The sequence below is a fragment of the Mauremys reevesii genome, linkage group 10, assembly GCF_016161935.1.
Source record: "Mauremys reevesii isolate NIE-2019 linkage group 10, ASM1616193v1, whole genome shotgun sequence".
NCBI classification, from domain to species: Eukaryota; Metazoa; Chordata; order Testudines; family Geoemydidae; genus Mauremys; species Mauremys reevesii.
The window spans coordinates 18,838,718-18,858,254 of record NC_052632.1 but is presented as its reverse complement, the minus strand read 5'-3'; the positions used below and the strand labels follow the sequence as shown (position 1 = coordinate 18,858,254).

The 19,537-nt window shown below is 41.0% G+C and overlaps 2 protein-coding genes across 4 annotated transcripts in view; one reads left to right on the top strand and one right to left on the bottom strand.

Annotated features, from left to right (window-relative positions):
* Positions 1 to 10,137, top strand: part of SQOR (sulfide quinone oxidoreductase) — a 23,193-nt gene extending 13,056 nt beyond the window's left edge. For both annotated transcript variants that reach the window (XM_039493191.1, XM_039493190.1), the window contains exons 6-10: positions 4,121 to 4,330; positions 4,845 to 5,028; positions 6,110 to 6,177; positions 8,549 to 8,727; positions 9,705 to 10,137. In XM_039493191.1, the coding sequence (XP_039349125.1) occupies positions 4,121 to 4,330; positions 4,845 to 5,028; positions 6,110 to 6,177; positions 8,549 to 8,727; positions 9,705 to 9,762 (699 nt within the window). In that variant the 3' untranslated portion in view covers positions 9,763 to 10,137. The remainder of the gene's footprint in view (positions 1 to 4,120; positions 4,331 to 4,844; positions 5,029 to 6,109; positions 6,178 to 8,548; positions 8,728 to 9,704) is intronic.
* LOC120374017 (nicotinamide riboside kinase 2-like) lies at positions 4,263 to 19,537 on the bottom strand. Of its 2 annotated transcripts, none has more exons than XM_039493192.1 (8): positions 19,228 to 19,537; positions 18,911 to 19,001; positions 17,525 to 17,570; positions 17,191 to 17,377; positions 15,843 to 15,914; positions 14,737 to 14,843; positions 14,360 to 14,451; positions 4,263 to 4,946 (listed from the first exon to the last, which is right to left on the bottom strand). In XM_039493192.1, exons 1-8 carry the CDS (start codon positions 19,251 to 19,253, stop codon positions 4,926 to 4,928), a joined length of 642 nt encoding a protein of 213 aa, XP_039349126.1. In that variant the 5' UTR covers positions 19,254 to 19,537; the 3' UTR covers positions 4,263 to 4,925. The 2 variants fall into 2 exon arrangements, with proteins under 2 accessions (XP_039349126.1, XP_039349127.1); XM_039493193.1 differs by lacking the exon at positions 4,263 to 4,946 and adding an exon at positions 13,907 to 14,109 and having other exon boundaries at positions 19,228 to 19,535.

Here is a 19,537-nt window from a genome sequence, read left to right as displayed (position 1 = left end):
AGTGCCAGGGGACCTTTAATAGGCAAGTATTTTAAACCCTCCATTTTGCATGTAGTCCAAAATGCTGTACTCCCTTATTCTGTGCTAGGGCACTTGCTTAGTACTCGGTCAAATAATAGTGATACCCAATACATGACTGCTACCCCACTTCACGTGGCACCAATGTCCTCCTGGGAGGTCTCACCCAAAGAAGAGCTGACCTTACCTTCCCATAGTTGGGACCCTCCTTCCAGATGGTGTTAGGGTATCCTCTCACACTGAGGTTACCTCTCTGGGGGAGGGAGCTCCAGTCACTAAAAAAAGGCAGGTGTTAGTAATGGGAGATTCGATCATTAGAAACATAGATAGCTGGATTTGTGATGACCGAGAGGACCATAATGTGACTTGCCTGCCTGGCGTGAAGGTTGCAGATCTCTCAAGGCATCTAGATAGACTTATGTGTAGTGCTGGGGAGGAGCCGGTGGTCATGGTACATGTAGGTACCAATGACATAGGGATGGGTAGGAGAGACATCCTGGAGGCCAAATTTAGGCTGCTAGGGAAGAGACAAATCCAGGACGTCTGTGGTGGCATTCTCAGAAATACTCCCAGTTCCACGTGCAGGGCCAGGTAGGCAGGCAGGCAGAGCTTCAGAGTCTCAATGTGTAGATGAGACGATGGTGTAGAGAGGAGGGGTTTAGATTCATTAGGAACTGGGGAAACTTGGGATGGGGGAGCCTATACAGGAGAGATGTGCTCCACCTAAACCAAAGTGGAACCAGACTGCTGGCACTTGACATTAAAAAGGTTGCAGAGTGGTTTTTAAACTAGGAGATTGCGGGGAGGGGGGGGGGAAGCCGACTGCTGCAGAAGAACATGTGGATTGGACAGAGACTTCTCTTAGAGGAGAGTCTATTGATAGATTCTCTAGGTTTTAGTCAGGAGGAGAGAGGATGGAAGAGGATAATGTAAGGGCCAGATCAGATGAGAAACATTCACATAAATAAGAAGCGGACACATCAGAAAAGGGCAGACAAATAAACAGTGACAAGTTTTTAAAGTGCTTGTACATAAATGCTAGAAGTTTAAATAATAAGATGGGTGAACTAGAGTGCCTCGTGACAAAGGAGAATATTGATATAATAGGCATCACAGAAACCTTGTGGACTGAGGACAATCAATGGGACACAATCATTCCGGGGTACAAAAAATATATTGGAAGGACAGAACAGGTCGTGCGGCGGGGGGAGTGAGTGGCACTATATGTGAAAGAAAATGTAGAATCAAACGAACATGTGGATTCACTTAAGATATTTACTTCAATAGAATCTCTATGGATAGTAATTTCATGCTCTAATAAGAATATAACATTAGGGATCTATTATTGACCACCTGATCAGGACAGTGATAGTGACAATGAAATGCTATCAACGTTAAGAACTCAATAATAGTGGGGGATTTCCGTTATCCCCGTATTGACTGGGAACATGTCACCTGAGGACAAAATGCAGAGACAAAATCTCTCGATACTTTAAACGACTGCTTCTTGGAGCCGCTGGTACGGGAACTCACAAGGGGAGAGGCAACTCTCGATTTAGTCCTGAGTGGAGCACAGGAGCTGGTCCAAGAGGTAACTATAACAGGACTGCTTGGAAATAGTGACCATAATATAATATTTAACATCCCTGTGGTGGGAAGTACATCTCAACAGCCCAACACTGTGGCATTTAATTTCAGAAAGGGGAACTATGCAAAAATGAGGGGTTAGTTAAACAGAAATTAAAAGGTACAGTAACTAAAGTGAAATCCCTGGACGCTTTTCAAAGACACCATAATAGAGGCCCAACTCAAATGTATACCCCAAATTAAAAAACACAGTAAAAGAACCAAAAAAGAGCCACCGTGGCTTAATCATGTAAAAGAAGCAGTGAGAGTTTAAAAAGGCATCTTTTAAAAAGTGGAAGTCAAATCCTAGTGAGGTAAATAGAAAGGAGCATAACCACCGCCAAATAAAGTGTAAAAGTTTAATAAGAAAAGCCAAAGAGGAGTTTGAAGAACGGATAGCCAAAAACTCAAAAGATGATAAAATGTTTAAGTACATCAGAAGCAGGAAGCCTGCTAAACAACCAGTGGGGCCCCTGGACAATCAAGATACAAAAGAAGCACTTAAAGACAACAAAGTCATTGCGGAGAAATGCGGATTCTTTGATTCAGTCTTCATGGCTGAGGATATTAGGGAGATTCCCAAACCTGAATCGGCTTTTGTAGGTGACAAATCGGAGGAATTGTCACAGATTGAGGTGTCATAAGTTTATCAAGTAATTCCAAAATCTCCTCTTAACAGTAACAAGTCACCGGGACCAGATGGCATTCACCCAAGAGTTCTGAAAGAACTCAAATGTGAAGTTGCAGAACCATTAACTATGGTTTGTAACCTGTCCTTTAAATTGGCTTCTGTACCCAATGACTGGATGATAGCTAATGTAACACCAATATTTAAAAAGGGCTCTAGAGGTGATCCTGGCAATTACAGACTGGTAAGTCTAACGTCAGTACCGGGCAAATTAGTTGAAACAGTCGTAAAAAATAAAATTGTCAGACACACAAGAACATAAATTGTTGGGCATAAGCCAACATGGTTTCTGTAAAGGGAAATCGTGTCTTGCTAATCTATTAGAGTTCTTTGAAGGGGCAACAAATGTGGACAAGGGAGATCCAGAGGACATAAGCTTTCTGGAAATCTGTGAGGTCCCTCACCAAAGGCACTTATGTAAATTAGGTTGTCATGGGATAAAAGGGAAGGTCCTTCCATGGATCAAGAACTGGTTAAAAGACAGGGAACAAAGGGTAGGAATAAATAGTACATTTTCAGAATGGAGAGGGGTAACTAGAGGTGTTCCCCAAGGGTCAGTCCTAGAACCACCCTATTCAACTTATTCATAAATGATCTGGAGAAAGGGGTAAACAGTGAGTTGGCAAAGTTTGCAGATGATACTAAACTGCTCAAGATAGCTAAGACCAAAGCAGACTGTGAAGAACTTCAAAAAAATCTCACAAAACTAAGTGATTGGGCAACAAAATGGCAAACGAAATTTCATGTGGATAAATACAAAGTAATGTTCATGGGAGGAGGGGGGAGAAATAACCCCAACTATGCATACAATATGATGGGGGGAGTGGGGGCTAATTTAACCACAACGACTCCAAGATTTTTTTCCTGATTCATTGTAGATAGTTCTCTGAAGATGTCCACGCAGTGTGCAGCGGCAGTCAAAAAAAGCAAACAGGATGTTGTGAATCATTAAAAGCGGGATAGCGAATAAGACAGTATATGGTCTCCTCATCTCAAAAAAGATATACTGGCATTAGAAAAGGTTCAGAGAGAGACAACTAAAATAATTAGGGGTTTGGAATGGGTCCTATATGAGGAGAGATTAAAGAGGCGAGGACTTTTCAGCTTGGAAAAGAGGAGACTAAGGGAGGATATGAGAAGTATATAACATCATGAGTGATGTGGAGAAAGTGAATAAGGAAAAGTTATTTACTTGTTCCTATAATACAAGAACTAGGGGCCAGCAAATGAAATTAATGGGCAGTAGGTTTAAAACAAATAAAAGGAAGTTCTTCACACAGTGCACAGTCAACTTGTGAAACTCCTTGTCTGAGGAGGTTGTGAAGGCTAGGACTATAACCACATTTAAAAGAGAACTGGATAAATTCATGAAGGTTAAGTCCATTAATGGTTATTGGCCAGGATGGGTAAGGAAGGGTGTGGGTGTCCCTCACCTCCGTTTGTCGGAGGGTGGAGATGGATGGCAGGAGAGAGATCACTAGATCTTTACCTGTTAGGTTCACTCCCTCTGGGGCACCTGGTGTTGGGCCACTGTTGGCAGACAGGATACTGGACTAGATGGACCTTTGGTCTGACCCAGTACAGCTGTTCTTATGTTCTGATCAGATAGCTGAGAGGATCAAATCTTGAGATGGTGTGGCTCCAATACCCACATTTTAACTGTTTGCATATTAATATATGAAAAATCAAAACAACTGCTAGTTACACATTTACAATAGTGTAGTGTTGCTAGCCCGTTCTACTGCTTTTGTACTTTGGTCACTGTTAAATTAATTTCTTTCTATCCAGACAGGAAAACGATCCAAAGCCAACATCATCTTCAATACTTCGCTTGGATCAATTTTTACTGTTCAGAAGTATGCTAATAGATTGCTGGAGATAATAAAGGCTAGGAATATTGTTGTTAACTACAAACACAATCTCATTGAGGTTCGAGCAGACAAACAAGAAGCTGTATTTGAGAATTTGGACACACCTGGAGTGACTGAGGTTTATCAGGTCAGTAAGGTAGAAGCTTTCAGGCCTTTAGTTTGGTCTTCTGTTTTTGCCATCACTATTTACTGTCAACTGAAATACTGAGATTCCACCTCCCGGCATGTAGAAAACTGAGTAACTAACTTCAAACATGGAACCAAAAAAAAGGGGCTATCCCAGCTAAAACGGTAATATTGTCCTTTCCCTCATAAAACTCTGAGCAGGATCTGCACTCTCAGCGGATGTAGCTGAGTGGTCAAAAGAAGCTCTGCTCTGACTAAAATTGCTTGAATAGCACAGCTGGAGTGGATCAGTAACTGACTAGCGATCTTAAAGCATGTAGCAAGGACACACTCAAAATACTAAGACGCTGAACCTTACATTTGACTGTAACAAGGCAAAAGAGCCTTTTCTCCCCCACTCTTTAATCTTCTCCCCTCATCCCAATGCAGATCTGACCTGCTATAATAAGGGTATCAATTTTAATCGTGTTCATTGAATTCCATTTATCTAGCTGTTTCTTTCTTTCTCTGCCCAGTATGAAATGCTTCATGTCACACCACCTATGGGACCGCCTGATGTACTCATGAACAGTCCTGTTTCAGATGCAGCTGGCTGGTTAGACGTAGATAAGGAAACTCTGCAACACAAGAAATACCCCAATGTGTTTGGTATTGGAGACTGCACCAACCTTCCAACATCAAAAACTGCTGCAGCTATAGGTATAGTTCAGTGTCTTGTTTTTTTAATGGTTAATTTTTTTTTTGTTTTAAATAATTACACTTGCATGTTCCAGCTGGACCATCTTTCAGAAAACAGACTTAACCCTTGTGGTAAGAGAGAAACTTCTTCTGACAAAGTACAGTTGGCTTGTAGTGATTAAAAAGTTTTGTTTATTTGCAAAGTAACAACGCTGTTTCCCAAAACTTAAAATATGGACTACAGATAGCAGGTTTCAACTGTTCTTAACATGCAGTTTCAACACTCATACCCCACACCTCTGATCTGAGTTTTTATTTATCTCTGGCACAGAGATGGAGTGTGACAAGCTATGGAAAATGAACATAACACTAATTCACTTATTCCATCCTTCAGTTATACAATTCTTTATTGTATCTCAAAGTACATGCATATGCTATCTGAGTGTTAAGACTGTCATAGTCAAATGATCCCATGTACTGTTTTTGCAGTCACTGCATTTGAACAGTACAAAATGGACTTTAGGCATATGCCTATCATGGTTAAAATTTGAATTTTAAATACTGTGGCCATAGAATATGGAAATACAATAACTAAATCAATTAAGGCTACTAAAATTGTAGTTATTGGTATAAGAAAAATGTGCACCTAAAATGAGTAGTGTATTAAACTAACCCATCACAGGCAATGTTGCCATAACTTGTCACAGCTCCCTTTTTAACATTATACAATATTTTTATATAATCAGCCTGCTGGAACTTTAGTATGAAACTTCCAAAATATTTTGGACTTAGAACTCCCCCTCCCCTTTCCCCAAAAGTTCAGACTTTGCTAACATGCACCAATATCTTATCTGTTGTAGAAATAACTAGGGAAAAAATGATTTAAACAAATGTGAAGAAGTCCAACTAGATTATACTGGAGAATATACAACCTAAAAAAAGCTGAATTATTCCCATTCTACTAAACAAACAGAATTGTACAATAGTTTCCATGTACTGTATTATTGTTACCATATTGTAGTATAAATACTACTTGCAGTTGAAGCATTTTCCTGCTATAATGTAGCCAAAGTTGTGTAACTAACTTTTATCTCTTACGTAGCTGCCCAGTCTGCAGTGCTTGATAAAACAATTTCTTCAGTAATGAAGAGCCAATTGCCAACTAAAAAGGTATTTTTAATGTTTCTAAGAAATTGCCTTATTAGAATTACCCTCCATCAGTTTTTTAAATAATAAAAGTAGGTAGAGTATTGCTTATATTTTAGGTGTTTGTGCTCTTAAAATACAGCAGTTTAATTGTTCATATGCAGCTTAGTTTAGTTATATTTGTCCTCATCAGCAGTAACAGGTGCTGAAGAACAGACAGGGTACCACTCTCCTCCATCCAGTCACACAATTGTTCACTCCTGAATTTTTAAGTTGACTTTCTAAAGGAGAAAGGTACTGAAGGAAAAAACTTAGTGTAACTTCAAAACCTTATCAGTTATGCTGAAACCAATATTATGTTAAGCCTTTCTGGGAAAAGGATACTTAAGATTATGGAGAATCCAAGAAAACTGAAAATAATTAAGGGGACTTATTTGATACTAAAACTAACTAGTATTTATACAAGAGTCACATAATTTGGGGTTTTTTTTGTTTTTTTAAGGCTAACAAGCTGCATAGCAGTGGAGTGGAGGGGGAAGAAAGACCCTTTAAAAAGAAACTGACAATGTGTTAAGCTTAAATTTTCCCCCTGTGGACAAAGCCTAGTCTAGCCACCAATGATACAGTTGCTTTACTGACTCACTAAGTAGGAAGAATGAACAAAAGAGCTGTCTGAACTGACCAATAATTCTATTATACTACATTGATAAGCAGTTTAAGACAATGTATGATTGCCAACAAGCACTGCATTAAGCTACAGACTTATAGCTTATAGACTACATAACTATCATCTGTTGTTTGCTCTATTATCCGCTCCCTGTGGGAGAAGTGTGAGCAATGGAATGCCTTGTTTTGGTAGGATTTAAATTATGTTTGATAAAATATACAAGTTGCTATATGTAGATGTTAGGCAAAGTCAAAGACATGCCTGTTGCATTTGGGAAGTTTGTCAGTCTTTTTAGTGGCCAGCTGCAGCAGCTTCAAAGGAAGGTGTAAGACGCCCGCTGTAGGCAGCTGTTAAGCTGCTTCTTCCTTCCCCCTCCCACATTAGGTCTGATTCTGGTGTCCAATAGTCATTTATTCTGCTTATTAGAGTAGTGCCTGAGGGCAAACCAAAGAAGGGGGTCCATGTGCTGGATACTGTACAATCACAGAAAAGACAATCTCTGCCCCTGACAAGTTTAGTCATGTTTCTCAAATGTAGCCACCAGGGGCTTTTCTTGCGGCCACAGCCTCCTGGGGTGTATGGGTTTTTTGTTTGGGGGAGGCAACAAAGCAGCAGCCTCTTCCTCTCCCTGTTGCTTCTGTATGCACCACCTTGGTGTTTGGTTGCTGGGGCTGCCAGCAGGGGTTGGGCTCTGTCCCGCCTCTGGATACAGCTGGGGCACACCGCTGGAGGAGCAGACAGCTGATGAGTTTCCCCACCTTCCCAAGATGGTGGTGCTCAGGCTTTGGGCTTCAGCCCCAGGCACCAGTTCTCCAGACGTGCAGCTTGGGCCTCTGTCCCCCAGCCATGTGGCTTCAGGCTCCATTCCTCCCCCCATCCAGGTCTTAATTTGTCCCCAGACTTGCTGGGGCTCAGTAAGGCTGCTGTGAAAAGTGATACTTCACTATTTTAAAAAGTGAAAAACACTTACTAAGTAGGATATTTTACATGTGCATAAATTTTTTCCTAAAGCTAATTATAAATTTTAAGAAAACAGCGTGAAAGCAGCCACCAGCAAGAGTTGGTGGCCAGACTGAGGCCAGCAAATAATTTGTCTCGAGAACCCAATATAGAGATTGGCTTGTGCCTTCATTTCAATCTAAGACCTGAGATTTAATATCCCTTCCGAGATTTGTTAGTATTCACCATATCTCTCTGGATACTCTTGTTATCCATATAAATGTCTCATCTCTTTTTGAATCATTCTGGGTCTCAATGAGTTCAACAGTCTAACTACCTATTGGACTAGAAAAGTATATCCTCCTTCATGCATTTTGAATTTGCCACAATTACATTTGATGTCCTCCTGTGTGAGGGAGAATAGAAGCTCCTGTCTAGTGACCACTGGCTCAAGTTTGTAGTGAGGGAGGGAAAAGTAGTTAAATATCCTCACAACCACAAACATGCTGTTATTAACTACATACTGTTTTTTGGCAGTGCCAAAAGGATTGAATGGTTCCTGCTCTAGCTCAGGGTTGAGGCCTGTTGGTACAGCATTATAGAGAAACTTGAATTGCTGCATTTGTTATGATTTTGAAAACTACAGTTTCTGGTGCACTCATGCTGGAATCTTTCACAAGCTCAGTGATTTTGAAGAGGTTTTTGGATAAACCCAATTCAGGTAGAGCTTGCCTGTAGCAGTTTTTGTGCAAAATGTACATGATAATGAAAATATATCTTTCATTGTAGTACGATGGATACACTTCCTGTCCCATTGTAACAGACTACAATAGAGTGATTCTAGCAGAATTTGACTATAATTCTGAGCCTCTGGAAACGTTTCCCATTGACCAGAGTAAGGAGAGACTACTCATGTACTACATGAAAGCTGATCTAATGCCTTTTCTTTACTGGAATGGATTACTAAAGTAAGTACTCCCAATGTATACAAAGTAACTTTGGCTCCTCAGGTGATCCATTCAAAATGTACACAATACCCCTGCAGCAGGTTGTACTGTGGTTTAAAATTATGCTCATCAGAATGCTTCCATTTCATGTCACCACCATCTAACACAGGGGTTGCCAACCTGTGGCTCCAGAGCCACATAGGGCTCTTCAGAAGTTTTAATATGGGACTCCTTTGTAAAGGCACTGATTCTGGGGCTGGAGCTACAGGCACCAACTTTCCAATGTGCCGGGGGGAGGGGTATGTGTGCTCATTGCTCAACCCCTAGCTCTGCCACAGGCCCTGCCCCGACTCCACCCCTTCCGAGCCTACAGTGCCCTCACTTCCCCCTCTCCCCCAAAGCCTCCTGCACACCACAAAACAGCTGATCAAGAGGGAGGGGAAGATGCTGATCCGTGGGGCTGCTAGTGGGCAGGAGGTGCTGATGGGGGGGGGGGGGGAGGAGGAAGGCCCTGACATTACAGTGGCTCTTCAGCAATGTACATTGGTGAATTCTGGCTCCTTCCCAGGCTCAGGTTGGCCACCCCTGATCTAACATATCTGAACAACTTTGGCATACACATCCAGCAATACTAAATATTCTGACTTCAATATGTCATTAAAAGACCAAGACTATTTCTGATCATCCTAGGCATTTTATGCAGTCACAAGAATTTTTTTTTCTCTAAATCAGTGCTGGTGATAACATTACCAGTACTGAAACCCCATTATGCTCTTAGAACTCTCCTTAATTTCCTGCTCATCTATTTGCAATCTACTAGTAAACCCATGAAACTATATCTGAAAAGACTCCTGTTCCCTGAAAGAAAACTTGAAGCATTGTATTTGTAAGGCGGGGGGTGGTAGTTAGGAGCAATAGTAAAGTTTACTCAGTTACAATGAAAAAGGTTGTCTAATTTATGTAGTATACAGTTGCTAAAACTTTTTTCCACCCTGTAGGGGCTACTGGGGAGGTCCTGCTCCTATAAGAAAGCTGCTGCATCTTGATTTGAAGTAATGATCCAATCAACTTAGACTTTGCTTACTGGACAGAACTAAGAAAAGGAACACTCTTTAAAACACACCTGTTCTCTCAAAAATAATAGGAGCACATACTTCTGTGGATATTGTACTTGATGTATCAAAGGCCAGGTTTCTCTTCTGGTGAGAATTAAACCTTGAATTCAAAAGTAACGTAAGATGTCCTGTTACTAAAATGGCATTGTGCTTAATGGTGGAACAGTAGGGTGGAAATGATAGCAGTTATCTTCTACTGATAGGTACCATACCAGAGTATTGTAACACAAAGGAGTGAATCTGAACCCAACTCTAAATAACTGATTGTGTCTTTTTTAATAAGATCCCACCCTATAAAAGTTTACTTACTAAAGTCTACTGCATCTGATTTGTTACTTTGTACACTTAGTCAGCATGGAAACAATGGGAGCTACACAACTGTGCAATATACCTTCCAATATTAAATGTATCATTTAAACTTCTGTTGTAAGACATCTATTAGTCTGCATATGCAGACTAGTGATCTAAATGGTGTTTCAGTTCAAAACACTGGATCTCTAATTATCTAGCATAGAATAAATTACCTGTTTTTAGCTAAGTGGCTTAATCGAGTTATTCACCCATCAGCATAATCTAGTTCCTATCACGTTAGAGGAAGTTCTGGTTTCAGCACTAATAACAGAACAGGCCTCTGTCTCTGTTCATCCTGACTGGAGTTCAGACAAGTTTAGAGCCAGACTTAAAAACTGACAGGAAAGGGGAAGTTCAGCTATGTGTGCAGTACTGATGGATGAGAGACTTCCTTTGCTCATTAGTTGCTCATGGCATTCATGGTTTGTATAGTACTAAAATGGTTGCCTTCCCTTAATTTAAGTACTTGTAACTAGGGCATGCATGCAGTTGTCTATAGGTCAAATTTACTGCACAAAGCAGGGGCTTCTTGCATTTTCCCCCTACCCCCCACACATACACATGCCAGGGGCTCTGTTGCTGCTTTTTCTCCACCCAATACAGGAGGTTTTCAAGCAGGAAGGAATCAATCTCTCTCCCTCTCACTGATCTGCCCTATAGCTGTCCTTGGGGGAACCATGTATGAACAATTATTTCTCTTCAGGATGTCAAACTCCATAGGAAAGACAGCAGTGATGGGTATTCTGCTGGAAGGTGATTATGTGCTGATAGATTGAAGTGATCAATGGCAATTTCAGAGCCAAGTGCAGCTGTAAGTCTGCTAAAGCCATGGCTGGGAAGAAGGTCAGATGTCACCCTATCAATAGGGTTCTGGCCAATACTGTGAAATATTGGACTTAATCTGAGGTGGTAGTTGATAGAAGCTACCCTGGATAGACCACTGCTAAATTGAGGGTGTGGTGTCAAACTCAGGCCCTGCCTCTCAAAGTGTTTTAAATTTACACAATACTAACATTCCTTAGGAATGTTTAGTTTAATTTAAAACAAGGGAAGAATGGGGAATAGATTGGAGAACAGATGGCTGATTAAACTGTGTTAAGGAGGGATCTGAAGACAACTGGGGTAGGCGGTAGTATGAATAAACATCCAAAGCGAACAAGAAGACTAGAGCAAGAAGGAACAGAGGCCCAGGTGGAGGTAAAATGATCAGACCATAAAAAGGACAAGAATCTTGTACTTCATGCAGTTCAGGCAGCCCCTAAAGTGGAGATTGGGGGAGAGAAGATTTGTCAGCTGTGTTTCAGATATAACAGAGGAGGGAAAGTTTTTAAGAGGCCAAAAATACTTCAGGTAGTACAAATGAGATGACTGCTGCATAAAGGATTAAGCAATGGTGATATACAACTGTCTTGCTATCAATTATCTTAAATCAGCCTCAACTGGCAGGTCTTGGTAAAAAACTACATAGGAGGGAAGGAGAGCTAAGACCAGAATGACAGCAGTTGCAACCCTAAAAGATAAGGATAGAATTCGATTGATAGTGCTTACACCAGAATGAGCCTCACAATAGTCCTTTGAGGGAAGGAACAACAATTAGGTGACTTGCCCAGCAACAATCTGTCATGGAGAAGAGACTTGAATTTGGAGCTCCAGGTGCCCACATTAGCATCCTCACCCATAGAGCATCTTTCATTTCCAGTTGTCAGGTTAGGCAAATAGAAAGAAGTCTGAGATGAGACAGCCAAGAGCTGCAGCTTCCAGATTTAGGAACTGTGATCAGAGGTGATTGTTAAAGTCATGAAATGGATGAAATCAGAGGAAGAGAACTGAGGGATGCTAACTCCACTTGTTTGCAATACAAAATGTTGTAGTAGTCAGCCAGGTAGGAGAAGTAAGCCTTGAAAGCAAAGACATGCAAAAGCAGCAAGTTACAGATTAAGAATAAAGACAAATACTCCCTGTACTTGAGCAGGAAGAGGTCATTTGTGTTTCTTGGTCAGTGTGGCTCCCCCTAACATGGGAGATTCAAGGGGAAAGTCTAGACAGTATGTATCTAAGATAGAACTTGAACCCAAATTCTGATCTCATTTACACCAGTATTTGTCAAATCCATTTAAACCTGACTTGGACTAGTGCAAAAGATGAAAATGAAGCTCTAAATATTGGGGGGAGAGCAAAGGCAAAATAAGGGACACTACTTGTGGAAAATCCACTGTACTTGTGCAGAGTGTATAAGATGAACTTGTATCTCCAAAGGAGTGCATTTCTGTCACATTAACATTTTGCTCTTACCCTCAATGGAAGAATGTGGGGCTATACTGTTTCATAGAAAGGTAGAGATGGACGGGACACCAAGAAGTAATCAAGTTCAAGCCTCTGCAGTGTCAGGACCAAATAAACCTATGCCATCCATGACAGTTGTCCAAACTATGGTTTTTAAAACAAAAACAAACAAAACCCTTCCAATTAGGCAATTCCACAACCTCCTGTGGAAACACAGTCCAGAGCTTAATTTATCGATAAAGTATTTTCCTAATATCTAATCTAGATCTTCCTTGCTGCAGATTAAACCCATTACTACTTGTCATACCTAAAAGGACACGGAAAACAATTGATCAGTTCTCTTAACATAAGCAAATATGTTATTAAGTCCCCCCTCACTCATCTTTTCTCACCATGCCCAGGTTTTTTTTTTAATTTTTGTTCTCCTCCCCTGGACTCTCTAAGTTGTCCACATCTTTTAACACGGTGGCAGCCAGAACCCGCTACAGTTTGCATCTATGGATGTAAGAGCTGAGTCTCTTGACACAAGTTGAGACTCTTTTAAAAATAGGACTTATTAAGAGTCAGAGCACAGAAAAAAAGTACACCTTTCAGTAGGCTATATACTACTCTAAGAAGCATACCATAATACTAATCAAGTTTAAGTGTTAATTAGTATTTACTTTAAAAGTCTGCACTGGGAGACTAAATAGTAGGTTTAGATTGTCATCAATTTCAATCCCCTCTGTCTCTGTCTGTTTTACCTGTTGTTTACTTTAGGTGTTCCTGTGCCACTGAAAATGGTTTTTGCTTAAACCTAACCCCTTCCAGGGCTAACCTATTTGATCACTTCTGCTCATGCTAGAATTTGATAAAGATGACAAACTAGTTACATTTTAGGATCCTGCTAGTCTTTGCTCCTATAATACATTCCCATGTAAGCAAATTGGAGGGGAGGGATGTATTTATAAGGATCAAACAATATATATTACAAACTCCCCTTATTTTCTCCATTTTTGCTTTTCACAACAGTCCTATTCTTTAATCCAATATAGCAGATGCTTTTAAGTTTTAGGGGAAAAAATCACTCCATTTACCCTAACCCCACAACTCAGTTACATTTCACCAAAAGCCATTTTTTAAAATCAGTGAGAATTTCAAGTTTACATTCCTCTATCACATTCGGTGCTGACCAATAGAATCTCAAGTGTACTCTTTTCCTTCAGCATTGATTGGGAAGTGTTAATAGTGGAAAGGATACAGCTGTAAATTAGAGTATGGACTTATTGACAATGCCAGTGCCGTTGTACTTCCTATTGGCAAGTGTGCTACCATATTCAAGAAGTCAAAAAAGTCTAAATAAATGCATATACATTTAAAATACAGGCCCATTCCAAGGACAACTACTTTTCTCTATATCTGGGATATGGAAGCTTGTCTCAAACTTTAAGCATGAACTAAGCTACACAGACTTCATGGAGGGGAAATGCTTTAATCAAGGCCATATTTAACTCCATGAGTTTCAGGTGAAAGCTGAACAAAGTCCAATTTTAAAAAGTGAAAAAGGAAATCATAACAGAAGCTGAAGCTCAACTGCCATGGTATGCATAAAAGTAAGTTAGTGTTAACAGGCTTCTTTTTAGATCATAGGAATCCATCGGCTTCTTGTCTATCTCTGTAAAATGAAGGAAATTTCAGTGTTTGACATTATACATACTTAAGAGGCTTATTTACAATAGTGTACACAATTAACAACTTTGTTTTCCTGTCTGATAACAATAGTAGTCCCCCTTCCACTGAGTACAACTACTAATCACTGAGTTTCTGAAAGTAGTATTTAAAAAGTCACTCTTGTTCATTTTAGAAACATTAAGCCAGTTTGCCATTGCAGTGAGGTATGCTTCACCATGATGTTTGTTTTTTACCTGCATAAGCAGTAGTTTCTCAATCTTGTTCTGGATCTGTTCATAAACTTCATTAAACAGCTCCTTCTTTGATTTTGTTCCATCCAATTGAACTTAAAAATATTTTTAAAAGTGTTAAAATTGAGATTTCTGAATGAAGACAAAAACATCCCAATAACATCCTATCAAATCTCTAGATTTTTTTTTTTTAAAACATAGGCCAGAAACTAGACAGATCCCAAAGAAGTTTAACTGCCTTACATACATCACAAGTAGCACTGGTTCAGATCTACTCACTGAATTAAGTTATTTAAATTGTACCCCCTCTCCCACAGCAGACAGAAGAAACAAACTTCACTATATGCTAGTCTTGAGCTTCCACCATCCAATATACTTACCCACATCAACTTTGAGATCTTCCATTATTTTCTTGTGTTTAACATACATGGGCCAGACATGGCCATCAAACAATCCAGGAGGATCTGGTACTGTGTAGTTCCTTGAACTAGAGATTATAAAGACAGTAGTACATAAATATTTCTTGTTACAAGGTAAGAAGTCTAGATACAGTGCACTCAATCTCTTTACCCACCACCAAATCAAAACTAGTTATCTTGATGTTAATTCTCTGAATTGTTAAACTTGATATGTTATGTATCAGCTGCAAAAAAAAGATTGAAGACAAAATAGAATAATGAAGTGTGATATGGCAGGTATGTCAAATTGCAGAAGTGACAGATTAAGATTCTCAGAACTCTACATCAACTGACCTTACTTACACAATGTTAGTTCATATCAAGAATTGCTGTAGCTTTTGGACATCATGCATTAAATTATGGCGAGAAACTCATGTTTTGAACTTCAAAAGTGGCTAGTCCCTAGCAGAGGTAGGCCAAGCAGCTGTTTTCACCAGTGGAGCATAACCTGCTTTCAGGAGGGGTAAGCTCCACCAGTGCAAAGAGTGCTTTGCCTTCTTACAGGAGTTTGCACCACTACTGCTATACCAGTGGCTGAAATTTGGTCAAATCCCACATGTAAACAAGGCCCCAAAACTTAGTTTCCCATAAAGCAATGAAGGTAAAAGATAGCTGTCTATTATTAAACAGCGAAGTACTGACTGGCAATTATATCATTAAAGAAAACTCTTCTCATTTAGGCAATTCTTAAATCCTGAAGAGAATCATGAAGACAATGACAAGAGGTTGCCTAGAAAGCCATATCCCAAACAATCCAGACCTCACGGGTTCTTTTGCATCTTTCATCCTTTGAGCTTTGGGGCCCATTTCAGTTATATATTGGCTTTTGATACCAGCTAGCATATTTCTAGAACTTTGCAGGAACTTCAGATATCATGGAGTATGCAACTAAATGACTAACCCAGTAAATTTAAGACTCTCTCAAGCATCCTCTACTGCTGCCTGAACAAATAAAGCTTTATAAATAAAATGTAGTAATTACCAGATTACCTTATTGATTACTTCATGTAAGAAAAAACAAAGCTTACCTCCTCCTCCTCTTGCATTCTTCATATGGAATGGAAAGAAAGCACCGATGGTGGAATATCTCAATCAATGGTCTGAAAAAGAAATTATCTAGTTTTTGTACATTTTACAGCTACTCTATTTGATCTGCATAAAGAACTAAAGGTGCAACATTAGCAAGAGCATTAGTGGAGATTTTTACCCCTTCCTATGATTTGATTGGCAAGTGTCAGCAGGATACCCAGTTGCATGGGCTGTCTGACAACGGTATGACAATTCCAATAATTTTAAGTGCGGCTTTAAAAAGTTAGCTCTACTTACAATTTATATGCATAAGTGAACTTTTTCCAGACATGTGGTTTATTAATAAAAATCACAGTTTCAGTCAACCTGAAACTATTTGCAAGTTTAACAATAATATGCCAAAGAGTTTTGGCCAAAATCCTCCCTCCCAGGACTTAGATGCAATTCACAAAATGGTCAGAGCAAGACTGGGTGGTTCAGTGTTAAGGGCACTAGCCTAGGACTTGAGAGACTCAAGTGGCAAGTCATTTAGCTTCTCTGTGCCTCAGTTCCATCTATAAAATAAGACTAACACTTCCCTAGCTCATGGGCATTGTGATGAGAAACAGAAGGTGAAACGCTTTTGAGATCTGATGAAAAACACTGTATAGAGGTAGGCATGTTCTATACCTTTAGCTTAGTGGTTACGATTAATGTATTTGTCATTCATAATGACAATAATTAGTCATTGAGGTAGGGAAAGTGAGAATTACCCTATAGTTTGGTGGCTGTGGCACTCACTAAGGATGTGGGAGACCAACATTCAAAACCCTGCTCCAATGACCATTTACAGGAAGTGGAACAGTTTCAAAGGGAGCGATTGAGAAACCTGCCACCAGCATATCCTATAGCTTGAGGGTCAAGAACTCTCCTGCAATATGGGAGACCAATGTTCAAAATCCCTTCTCCACATCAGGTAGAGGGGAGAATTGAACCTTGCCTCTCACATACCAGGTGAGTTCCCTAATCACTTACCGAAGTTTATTAGGGGGATCCACCTCCTCCTGACTCATTTCATGAATCTAGCCCTTTAAAAATGCCTGAAACAATATGTTCTGGGACAAATAGGATGTTTTGTTTGACCCAATATGGATTTTTTAAAATGTGCCAACTATTTTGCAATTTTTAGATTTATTTCAAACCAATTTTGTATTTTTCAGAATTACCAGCAAACAGAAAAATCAATTATTTGCCCAACTCTAGTTTAAGAATCACAGTTTGACTTCCTGCAACTTTACTTAAGAGAAAACAAAATACATATCAAGCCAGAATTACTAGTTATCAGACATATTGTAAGTCTTTAGATACCTGTAAGTGTAAAGAAGAAAGCCTTCTACAATAAGAATATGGATTGTTTCATCTCTCTCTTCTGAATACTGTAATATTTTGGCATCCAAGGTGTTATTGATGCCATGTGAGCGTTCAAACTTAATTGGGTTTTTCATCCAAGCATTGATGGTACTCATCATAGCTTCCATATCCAAGGCACTAATAACTAAGACAAAAGCCCAGAAAAGTAATTAAGTGCTATGACTATCAGAAGAGTCACCAGAAGAAAAGCAACATGAACAGCATAGAGACAACAGAGATCATGTTAAGAGTTACAATTTCTACATGGATGGTTCAATAAGCAGGGCCTTACCATCATACTGTTTAAATCCATCCTCAACTTCTATGTCGTCCTGGGGCTGAAACAGTGATAAAGAGAACAGCTTTAGTCTGACCGGCTACTGCAAAGCTCAATATTCATTTTAAAGCAAGATTAAAGATCTGAACTTCACTGGAGAACATCCCTTTGCATATGAGTGTTAGGGGGCTTATTCCTTCACCTTCTCACTTCCCTGGTCCTTCTCGCACGAACAGAGAGCAACAACGTCCAAAGGTGCAAACAATTCAATGGTCATTGGGATGAACTTCCAGCAAGCATGATTCCAGTGTCCTTCCTCAGTGTCCCCCTTCCCAGCTCTGACACTACAGAGCCTTGCCTATGTCCCTTTTCCCTTTCCCCACCTTAGCGAAACATGATTCCAATTCCCCCATTCCCATTCCCCCCTTACTTCCTGATTGACTGCAGCCTATATAATAAAACTTGAGTTCTGCTTAGCTATACCTTAACCAACCATTTTACTGAAATTTAACTAACCAATCCTAACATATTGTAACATGGTTATTTAACCAATTATATCCCACCACCTTAACTGGTTTATACCCAACAAAATTAATTATACAGCAGACAATCACAGAACCAGACAGAGATTATACAGACAAACAATCGGGAAGTGAAGACTACAGTGACAGAACAATACTAAACTGAGGATTTCACATCCCAGCTATTGATAAGTGAGTTCTTGCCAGACAGGATGCTATCAAACTAAGTTTCCTTTTACATCTTCTAGGCTCTTCCCTTTCTCTGGAGGGGATAGGAATATCAGGACAGGATTGTATTCCTAACAGCCCAATAGCACCTTATTTCAATGTGACTAGTTTGGAATGTGAGGATGTGCCCATACACTTCCCAGCTTATGGCTGCCTTTGCTGCTTAGCCAAAGGCTTAGCCTAAGAACAAGGCCTCAGACTGTCACAGTTAGAGAAGGCCCTTACACCGGCAGACAGTGATTTTGATTCTCTCTTTTATACCTCTATAGCTAGCTAACTGATAATACACCTAAATTCTTAAAGCATAGGCCTTTACAGACAGGCCTGAATATCTATATCCTAACAGTGAGTGCCTTAACCCACCACGGGGTTTGTTTGTTGCAAGATAAGAAGCAGTAACAAGACTGCGATAAAGCAGTTGACTCCTTTATCTTCCCACTAGCGTGGAGTGCTCCAAGAAAGTGGAAAGTCATCAGGACACTGCCCAGGAGCTTATCCACCAGCCACACAGCTGGCCCCAGCCCACCCAGCCCCCTGCCAGCAGCACAGGGTGCGCCAGTGACAAGCAACTTTGGCCATGAGCGGGAAGCGGAGCATGGCGCCCAGGAGTCCTGGCTCACCTCAGGTACAGGCTCCCCCGCGGGCCACTCACCTTGAAGAAGTCATCCTGATGCACCACGCTGCAGTTGGGCAGGGCCTGCATGAGCTTGTGGGTCAGCGTGGTCTTGCCTCCATTGGTGACCCTAGGGCAGGACAGGGACCGTTAGACAGCGCTGGGCTCCGCAGGCTACGGGCACCACCACCAACCCCAGCCCCGTGCGCGCACCTCGCCACCTCCCCGGGGCAGCTGCAGCAGACCACAGGCGGGAGGAAGGCATCACCAGGGGGCTCCCCACGAGCGGTCCCTCCCAGCTGCCCACCCAGCGCTTTCCCTACCCACACCCGAACTCCCCCACCCCCGGCTCTCACCCGCCGATGCCGATGATGATGTTCATGGTGCGGCACCAAGCCGCCCGCGCGTCCCTTACAGCCTGTTCCTATGGGGGGAGACGGAGAGGACAGGGGGTCCGGGAGCGACCGCTCGTCCGAGCCGGGACGCGGCGGAGGGGAGCGAGAGGGAGGAAAAGGAGCAGAAGAAAGTGAGGGGGAGGAGAAACAAACGTCAACTACAGGGCAGCGCCATGGTCCCGGGAGGAGGGAGCAGCCGGGCTCGTCAGTGCCGCACCGAAGCGCTCCGCAAAAGGGGAAAACAACCGCCGCGCCAAGATTCCCTCACGCT